The sequence below is a fragment of the Hemiscyllium ocellatum genome, chromosome 1 (assembly GCF_020745735.1).
Source record: "Hemiscyllium ocellatum isolate sHemOce1 chromosome 1, sHemOce1.pat.X.cur, whole genome shotgun sequence".
Lineage (NCBI taxonomy): Eukaryota > Metazoa > Chordata > Chondrichthyes > Orectolobiformes > Hemiscylliidae > Hemiscyllium > Hemiscyllium ocellatum.
Window position 1 is genome coordinate 142,105,029 of NC_083401.1, and position 10,387 is coordinate 142,115,415.

Consider the following 10,387-nt stretch of genomic DNA (forward strand, 5'->3'; position numbering starts at 1 on the left):
GGAATCCTGAACAAGTAGTCAGTTAGAAACAATAAAACGAAATACCTTTCCACATAATGTTATTGGAAATATAGAAGTTGCTCTCACCAAAGGTTATGTATGCAGTGTCAATGAATTTTTCAGGCTTAAATTGATAGATTATGTTAGAAATGTGTGCCAAGTGACATGATGGATAAAGAAATTTGGGTAAATACAATTAAATACAGTTCAAAGTCATGAAACAGTTTTAAGGGGCTGAAAGGGATAGACAGAATAGACTAATGTTCCTAACCCATGTAAAAATACATTAAGCTCAAAATGGCTCTTCCTTGAGTGCAGCAAACCTAGAAACCTTAACAGTGGAAAGCAGTGGAATCTAGGTAAAGATAGATTCACCACTGAGGCCGTTCTTGAGCATTCTGTGGATCCACGTATCTTTATATCATCCCTTTAGTTTTATATTTTTGTTCTTTGATTTTCTATCCAAATTATGTTAGCTTGCAGGCCATACGTGGCACTTAGCTGCTCATGCAGTCATATTTCTTTTCCGAAATCTTAAACATGTTAGCTCTGATATGAGACTAACTGGTCTGTCAGTATTCCCAATCCTATGGCACAATTTGCATATAAGAAAACAATTGAAAAGTTGCCTCCAGAGCCACGTTTGGGATGATTTTTATTCAATTTTGTTAATTTATGTCCTATTTTATCATGATCATCTTATGTTCTGCTTATTTCCTCTTCTAACTAATCAATAATAATGGTTCAATGTGCTTATTTTATGCTGTCTTTATTCTCATTATGCTATGGTTTGCTAAAAAAAAGTGACATTATGTTGTTTCTTACGATTAGTCTACTTAGTTTCCTTTCTTTTCAGTGTTTTCTAACAATTTACTTTTACTAAATAAACTCCTTTCTAAAGATCATTAAGAAATAAATTAATTTTGCATTTACCTCCATGCTTTATATTTTCATATTTTATCAATGGCGCATCCTTTGTAATGTCTTGGTCAATTGTAGTTTATTCTGTGGATCAGACATGCACTTGTAGTAGACTTTTTAGTAAGTCAGGAAGTCTGCTGACTTGTAGAACAGAAACCATCTTGACTAATGGGTTTCAAGTCATTTGTCGACAGTAATCAATCACCTCTGAGCTGTGAAATTGTGTGATTCAGCTTAGCTTTTAAAAAGGAGAAAATTTATAGATTTTGGAAAGAAATTGCCAAGAAACTGCTTATGAACACATTCTTTGAGGGTGGTCTAAAGGAGAAGAAAAATTCTTACTGGAAAGGAGTACTGTGCAGCCAACTGACACTTCTATGCTTTCCCTATAGGAGTAAAGTCATGGCCTAAGTTCTGGCCAATGAAGAACCTAATAGTGGAAATGCAGAAACTAAGCATAATTAAAGAGTGGCTAGACCTCCCTTTGTTTAGCTAATGTCATAATTTCCCAATGGTCTGGATTATATAAACCCATTGTTGTCTTTGCAGCACTTATTCATTTTAAATCCAGGGATATTTGAAGACCTTTGGATATTCTCCTGTAAGAAAAATGCTAAACTGAGATTAGGTTGACCGCAGTTGTTGAAGGTACTGGTAATGAGTATCATTGCTGTGAGATGTACTCCATCTTCCCTGGCCTTTAGTTTGTTTCAAACCATGATGTGCAGATGCTGGTGTTGGACTGGGGTGGACAAAGTCAGAAGTTGCACAACACCAGGTTATAGTCCAATAGGTCTATTTGAAATCACAAGCTTTCGGAGCACTGCTCCTTCGTTAGGTGAAGTGACGCTCTGAAAACTTGTGATGGTAAATCAACTTGTTGGACTATAATCTGGTGTTGTGTGACTTCTGACCTTGTATTAAAATATGTAGCATAAAAACGTTTGATCAGACACGTCAATAATTATTCTGCTACTCTATTTTAGCATTGCGTATTTGAAATCTGCAGGCATAAAAATATTTTTAAAAACTACTTAAGAAATTAATTCCGATTTCAAGTGTGCATGATTAAGATCATACAGGTTGCAACTACCAATGCATACTGTCTCTACTTAATAGATCGAAGAACTGAGCTATTAGCTTTTTTGGGGCATAGGCCTTGCTTAAAGACAAACTCTAAATTTAAACTGAGGAAGTTTTCACATGGATTTTGCAACTGAGTATGGATCCTTAAGGGAGATGGGGAAGTTTCTTACCTGTGCTGGATCCACAGTAGAGAGGTGCATGTAAAACTGGTTTGTAACTTCACAGAAGTATAGAATAGAAAAGAACTGCATTATTATCAGCTCACTCTAATTTAAACTGGATGAAGCCAAAAGGTAAATTGTATTGGTGACACAGTATTTTTCACTGTGATATAATTAAATGTTTTAATGCAGGAACAACACTTAAGCCTTTGGATTTAGCAGGAAAATCATTACAGAATATTCCTATTACTTATAGTTACTATACTGCATTAACGGTACAGGTTCACTCAGTTGTTTTACACACAGATTTGCGCTAAAACTAATCATCTATATTCTACATCTTGGCTATTCTTGAATAAAAGCTCAGATTTCAATCAGGGGCAAAGCCACAGTGCTTTGTGCTAAGTACAGAGGAAGCTAGTGATCTATATATCATGAATTTCTCCTTTCACATTGAATTGAATCAGGCACCAAGTTACAGGGGGGTTTCCAGGCATCCAGTAACATTCCTGGCGACAAACCGATGAACAGCCAGTTACATTGATACATTCACACAGGCTGCAATCTATAAACTAAAATGGATTTCATTTTGAATTAAACATTTTATAGACAGTGAATCATATGCTTCGGACATTTACAGGGCAGTTAGATAGAGGTTGGAAAAACCACAAAGCTTTCTAAAATAAAATTATTTTGTATGTTTTATCACAATTATGAAATTTTAAATTTTACAACAATTAAATAGATTTTCTCAGTTTTTCCAGAGTTATACATCAGTTGGTATGAATTTTAATATCTTGTTTAAAAAGCCAGAGACATCTCATTTGGCAAGTTGTAACATTTTCAAGAGTTTTTACTCTGATACAAAATAGCAGAAAGGGGCATTTCTTATCAATTCAAAGACTTCTACTTGATTACAGTTAGGGGAGATTAAAAGATTGTGGGCGGCACAGTGGTTAGCACTGCTGTCTCACAGCGCCTGAGACCTGGGTTCAATTCCCGACTCAGGCGACTGACTGTGTGGAGTTTGCACGTTCTCCCCGTGTCTGCGTGGGTTTCCTCCGGGTGCTCCGGTTTCCTCCCACAGTCCAAAGATGTGCGGGTTAGGTGAATTGGCCATGCTAAATTGCCCGTAGTGTTAGGTTAGGGGTAAATGTAGGGGTATGGGTGGGTTGCGCTTCGGCGGGTCGGTGTGGACTTGTTGGGCCGAAGGGCCTGTTTCCACACTGTAAGTAATCTAATCTAATCTAAAAAGCGCACACTATGGAGAAATCTGGATTTTCACCAATAGCCACGTATTTGTGGACACCAGGAGTTGCTGTCGGTTTCGGAGGAATGCTGCCAATGGATATTTATAATTTTGCTGCAAATTACATGGCATTATTTCATTCTTATTATTTTCCTGATTTTCTTTTGCTCCCCATTTTGAATGTCTTGTTGTATCAATAAAGGATAACTTGATGCTTCTAATAGTTTTGAACAAGATTCATAATTGAAAAGTGTATCTTTTCTTTTGCAGAAAAATTTGTGACCCAGGGCTCACTGCTTTTGAGCCTGAAGCACTGGGTAACTTGGTTGAAGGAATGGACTTTCACAGATTTTACTTTGAAAATGGTGAATAATGTTTGCCTTATTTCTAGTTTTGTAAGATAAAACTTCTAAGACAAAATTTCTAATTTTGATGTGTTTCATTAACAAATAAATGTGCATCTCTTCTTTTTTTAGCTTTGTCTAAGAACCACAAGCCAATACATACCATTATATTGAACCCCCACGTCCATTTAATTGGTGACGATGCTGCCTGCATAGCATACATCCGTCTCACTCAATATATCGACGGCAGTAGCATGCCAAAAACCATGCAAACTGAGGAAACCAGAGTCTGGCATCGCCGTGATGGAAAGTGGCAAAATGTTCACTTTCACCGCTCAGGAGCCCCAACTGTCCCTGTCAAGTAAGGTGAATTTCTACATTGGCAAGATACACACAAAAAAGATTAATATTAGCTAACAATGAAATGTGAAATTTCTCAATTTACAGAAACACATCTCTTTTTTTTCTTAAAGTTCCTGTTGCACCTTTTGGAGTGCATGTGGAATAGGTTTTTTTTTTAAAAAAATCTAATGGACAGACTGAAAACAGTAATTTTCGTTTCAGGGAACCAATCTAACATTTAATGTCCATGATAGCACAGCTCAAAGTTTTATGAAGTTATGCACACCTGAGCCATTCAGTGGTACTATTTGAAGAAGAACAGGATAGTTCCACCATGGTGACCATTGAGTTTTATCCATCTCCCAATATCTTCAATTTTATTTAATAAGGAACTGCGGATGCTAGAAGCCTGAAACAAAAACAGAAGTCGCTGGAGAAACTCAGCAGGTCTGGCAGCATCTCTGGGAAGAAAGCAGATTTAAGGTTTCCAGTCCAATTCTGAAGAACAGTCACCAGACTCGAAATGTTAACTCTAAGTGACTCCGGTGACTCTTCATCAGAACTAGACTCAAAATGTTAACCCTGCTTTCTTCCCACAGGTGCTGCCAAAACTGCTGAGTTTCTCTAGCAATTTTAGTTTTTCCTCAATCTTATTGCTATTTGAGAGATCCTGCTTTGCACATATTGACTTTTCCCATATAGGAGCAGTAACTTTATATCAAAAGTAAGTAATTAGCTGTGAAATGCCTTCCAAAGACATGAAAGACACTTTAAACATACAAGTTGGTCTTGGGTATAATTTGCAGCGTTATTTATTTAACTCTATAATAAGTCTACCAAATTATCTTTTAATTAAAAGATGGCAAAAGACCAGTATGTAAGTTGACATTTAAGCAATCTGTGATGAAGAGAAAACTATTTGATCCATAATGAAAGGAAGAGAACTGCTCTGCCAAATCCAAATCTCAATAGGCAGTTTAAAAGTATTCACTATGAGGGAACACAAGGGGACAATGGAAGTCAATTCCTTTTGTACCTTTTTGTGTACTTTCAGAGTAAAGGCAAATTCCTTTCCGTATGTTATGTGATTAAACTTTGCTTGTGCCTCTGTAAAGTTTAGGATTTGAAGAATCTGCTGTAGCTCAATTCCTGTCTGTACTGGTGGTTGTAGAAAATTGAATTTTATATCTGTTCTCTGTTTCAGCTAAAAGAACTGGTGCCACTGCTGAATTCTCAGCACTCATTATGGATTGGAAGATCAAGATCACATTATAAGCACTTCCAGTCTATTTTAACGCATGTTCCTGAATGCATGAAGCTCTGACAGTGCACTTGTGACATGTCCTTTGCTGTTTATACCATCCGTAAATTTTTGTTTACACTTCATCGGAAGAAATGTTGCAAGAAGAATGAAACCAAAGGAAGGAAAACTATTGAAAGTACTTTTTAAACCGTTATATGCGCCAGGTTTCTTAACTTGTTATAATTATAAAAGTTGAAATAAAAATGTATTTTTTCTGGATTTCAAAAATTTTAAAAGCTACTGTACCCCCTTAATCTGTATGAGAATACATTGTAAGTGGCCCATATTAATTTTGAGTATTGAAATACTTTTGTAATATATAAAGAAGGGGATGTCCTTAAAGTGGCAGGGCACTGTTACATGCAGTTCCAAAACTTGTTCTACAAGCTGTAATTATCTAGTCAGGGCTGGCTGTATCAGCCTAGAAAGTAACACCTACTACAGTAGCTGAACAGTCTTTTTCATTTTTTTTTCCAGGTGAAACATATGGGAAACTCTCTTTTAAATGAAAAGTAAATTTTGATGTGCTAGTGCTACTGCTAGTCTTTTATCTGTTGTATTTCTTATGTGTCATCATCTAGGATTATTTTTAAGTTGACAAATCATTTTTACTCAGTTTGGGTGCAATACGTTTCAGAAAAATCAAGCTTGCTTTAATTATGGTGATGTGCAAATTGTGATTTGAGTCAAGTGCTTATTGCTTTGATGGAAATAGTTTAGAGTTTTGTGAACTATGTTAATCTGCTTGTTTGTAGTTATCCATAGTATCAATTTAACAAAGAAACACAAGATCTTGGAATTTAAACACCAAATATAGTGGATCTGTGATGTACATGCAACATTTATTTAAGAACTTCCTTGCCTAGGCAGCTGATTAAACAAACTCAGATCATTTTATTTTTCTCCTAAGGACACAGGGATCGATGTTTTTAATATCATCTGTGAAAAATAGTTTATCAATACTTTGTGAACAGAATGATTTTTGCTTCTGCTTCTGTATATTTGTGAAGGTGTTCTTGTGTAAAAACTAAGTTAGCAGTTATGTCCTTTTTTCTTTGGAGGGAGTGTTCCCTCTTTTAAAATGTTTGTTTCTTCGCTGTTGTATACTTATAGGGTTATACTCCAGTGCTGAATAGTGCATGTAATCTCAATTTAATGTTTTCAGTGATTGTACAGAACCATCAGATTCTCATTCAGTGGTCAAATCTTGGCAGAATTCATTTATTTATAATCTGTGTTTGTTAGTCGCCCACAAAACAATATGGTTAGCTGCTGTTACTAGCTGAATAGATGGCAATAAAGTCTACCCTTTACATGGATTCAGAAATCGTGTTTAAATAAGCATGTATATTTATGGGCCATATTAATATGCCAATAAGATCTATGAAAAATAGGGAATTTCTTCATTTTGTTTTTTGGTGACTGGCTGTAGTAATGTAAGTGTATTGAAATCTATCTATGTTATTTTCAAATTTTAATACCATGTGTGGTGTTCAAGTAGTATTAAAGACCAAGTCTGTCTTCCACACCCAGATCTGAGGAGCGGTGATTGGATTTTCCACCACAATTGAAATGTTAATTAAGTTCTTTCATTCTGCAAAGCTGCTGTTTATCATGGGACACAGTGTACAGAGTTCTTGCCATAATGGTAAATAATTGATACATTTAAAACAAAATAAATTTGTGATTATTTCTCCTGATTGCCTGTTCTCTATGGTGTGTATTCCTTTTGTCTCAAAAATCCAAATGTTCGAATGAGACAGTGGAGTTGATGACAGTACGGTGGCTCAGTGATTAGTGCTACTGTCTTTCAGTATCAGGAACCTTAGTCCGATTCCAGCTTTAATTGACTTTGTGTGGAGTTTGCACTTAACTCCGGTTTCTTCCCACAATCTCAAGATTGCAGGTTTGGTGGAATGCTAAGTTACCCCAAGGTTGAAAAATGTGTTGCTGGAAAAGTGCAGCAGGTCAGGCAGCATCCAAGGAGCAGGAGCATAAGCCCTTCTTCAGGAATGAGGAAGGTGTGTCAAGCAGGCTAAGATAAAAGGTAGGGAGGAGGGGCTTGGGGAGAGGCATTGGGAATGCAATTGGTGGAAGGAGGTGAGGGTGAGAGGTCAGGAAGAAGATTGCAGGTCAAGAAGGTGGTGCTGAGTGTGAGGGTTGGGACTGAGATAAGATGGGGAGGGGGGAAGAGGGAGGGGAAATGAGCAAGCTGGAGAAATGTGCATTCATCCCGTGTGTTTGGAGGGTTCCCCCTGCCTCCCTAGGTGTCCATGGATGTGTAGGACAGTTGGATTAGCCATGGTAAATGTGAGTTTACAGGAACAGAGTGAGATTTGGGTGGTTTGCTGTTTGGAGGGTCAATATAGATCTGATGGACTGAATGGCCCCTTTCCACACTGTGATGCTATATTTTAGAACTTATGTGTTTCTGTTTCAGATATACAAGGAGGTTCTAAATGTTTTATGGACCTTAAAATGTTGTAAGTTTTTCTCTCTCTGTGATAAATTTGATTGAGTAAAAAGAATGATGGCATTAGATTAGATTCCCTACAGTGTGGAAACAGGCCCTTTGGCCCAACAAGTCCACACCGACCCTCCAAAGAGTAATCCACCCAGACCCATTCCCTCTGACTAATGCACCGAACACATTGGGCAATTTAGCAGGGCCAATTCACCTGTACTGCACATCTTTCGACTGTGGGAGGAAACCGGAGTGTCCGAAGGAAACCCACGCAGACACGGAGAATGTGCAAACTGCACACAGACAGTCACCCGAGGCTGGAAGCGAACCCAAGTCCCTGGTGAGTTTGCGGTTTGTGATAAAGATTTAAGCTTTGCTTATGTTGATATTAAAGTAAATGTTAACATCAGTCTTGACTCAGTAGCAGCACCTCTGAACACCGCTCTTGACTCAGCAGTAACTCTCCAGAGTCTGTGTGTGTGTGTGTGTGTGTGTGTCATGGCTTCATGCCCTATGCGAGGCAAGTATAAAACGGCAGCTTAGTGCATGGAGAAAGTGAGGACTGCGAATACTAGAGATCAGAGTCTGAGTGTGGTGCTGGAAAAGCACAGCCAGTCAGGCAGCATCTGAGGAGCAGGAGAGTCGACATTTTAAGTGTAAGCTTTTCAGCTGATTCCTGATGAAGAGCTCATGTTCAAAACATCGAGTTTCCTGCTCCTCGGATGCTGCCTGGCTGGCTGTGCTTTTATCAGCACCACACTCTCAGACTCTGATCTCTATCATCCGCAGTCCTCACTTTCTCCCAGTTATATAACCTTACTGCGAAGCCTCTTCCAAGGATGCCTACCTTGAAGATGTTCTCCTCCTCCCTCTACAAGGATCTCAGTGAGTCTCTCCCTCATTGCAAACCCACTCCCCACGCAGGTTGTCTGCCCTTAAGCACTTCAGCCATTCTTGATGAAGAGCTTATGCTCAAAATGTCGACTGTCCTGCTCCTCAGATGCTGCCTGACCTGCTATGCTTTTCCAGCACCGCACATTTCAACTGAGTTCAATGGTGCATGGCTGGTGAAGGGAAGTGGAAGGTGAGATCCTGTTTCTCAAGCTTATTATTTTCAGAACAGTAGTTACCGTTAGGAGGCAGTACTGTGAAGACTTAAAATAATGGTTGGACAGAAGTTAAGTGCTGTGTACACAAACTGGATGGGGTGTTCCATTAAGTGGATACTAAATCTGTATTTCCCAGTGTAGAGGAGATGACATTTGTGAGCAGTGAGTATGTTTTGATAGAAGCATAGGTGACTTGCTGTTTTGTCTGGAATCAGTATTTTGGAGTGTTGGACAGTGGGAAACAGGGAATTGTGCAGATGTGGCATAGGAAGGAGAGTGTGATTTGAAATGTCACCAGTTGTCTAGAAGAGGGAAGGGATGATGTGCTTGGTAGTAGCATACCAGAAGTGGCCAGAACGGTGGAGGATGACTTGTTGACTGGAAGCTGGAAAGTTTGAAGTCGAGGCGATCCCTCATTGGATGGAAGGAGTGAGGCAGGAATTGCGGGATGTGGAATAGATGAGGTGGTGGCTCGGGCGACTTCAGTGTTGGTTGGGTCTGATACAGATTGCAGCACAGGCATAATTGATGGTAATGAGCTGGTTCAGGACTAACAGACTCTCTAAGCTTAAACTTTTTTTCCTTAAATTGTTCAAAATGGTGTCCTGTCATGGTGACAAATGGACGCTTTTGACTTATTGGATTTTCTTGTATTCTTATTATAAAATGTGAAAATAAATCAAAATCAGCTCCACTTTGCTGCCTTTTCCCCTTAACCCTTGATAATTCTGTCTATCTTGGGATGAAACAAATGGAACTTTAAAAACAGAAAGACTTTTCATTATAACAGATAAAAAGTGTACAAAGAGACTGAGCTGGGATATGGTAATGTAATATTCAGAAGCAGGGACACTTAGAGGTGATGGATAGATGAACTAGAGTTTTAGTAAGAGTTTAGATATAGACAGCTGATTGTATGACTTGAAATTTACAGGGGACAGAACGTTGGATAACAACCAGGACCCCTGTGTTGGAACAGATAAATTCTGAGTTAACAGAAGATCTGAATGAGGTTTTCAGCAGCTGATGAGCTAAGACAGAGGCAGTCTCAGTGCCAATACAAATATGCTCACAGATGCTCACCTCAGGGTGAAATATGTAAGTTGCAAACAGTTTGATTTAATCTCAAACACTTAGCAGCTAATGAGACAAAATTGATAGCTAGCGGATGATGGAGTTTGTTGCAGTATTTCAAAACAATGGCTGCAGCTTTTCTGATAAGAATTTGAGGAAGCTTCTGCGTGCCCAATACTGGTGTCAGATAAGCAGTCCGATAGTTTAGTAAGAGTGGAAGAATCAAGAGAGAGATGGGTTGAAGTTTATGCCCATCGGTCGAATACACATATTAGTCTGTGAGGCCATAACAACTGAGTTTCCACATTAACAGCAATTAAAGCAGGCATAAATC

At 38.5% G+C, this 10,387-nt stretch overlaps 1 protein-coding gene across 13 annotated transcripts in view; it reads left to right on the plus strand.

The window, feature by feature from the left end:
* LOC132816629 (calcium/calmodulin-dependent protein kinase type II subunit delta) overlaps positions 1–7,106 on the plus strand; it is a 311,557-nt gene extending 304,451 nt beyond the window's left edge. For 8 of the 13 annotated variants that reach the window (XM_060826454.1, XM_060826504.1, XM_060826552.1 and 5 more), the window contains 3 exons: positions 3,688–3,782; positions 3,894–4,127; positions 5,308–7,106. In XM_060826454.1, coding sequence (XP_060682437.1) covers positions 3,688–3,782; positions 3,894–4,126 — 328 coding nt within the window. In that variant the 3' untranslated portion in view covers position 4,127; positions 5,308–7,106. The remainder of the gene's footprint in view (positions 1–3,687; positions 3,783–3,893; positions 4,128–5,307) is intronic. The other 5 variants (XM_060826470.1, XM_060826495.1, XM_060826477.1 and 2 more) reach the window with 1 other exon arrangement.
* The last annotated feature ends 3,281 nt before the right edge of the window (positions 7,107–10,387 follow it).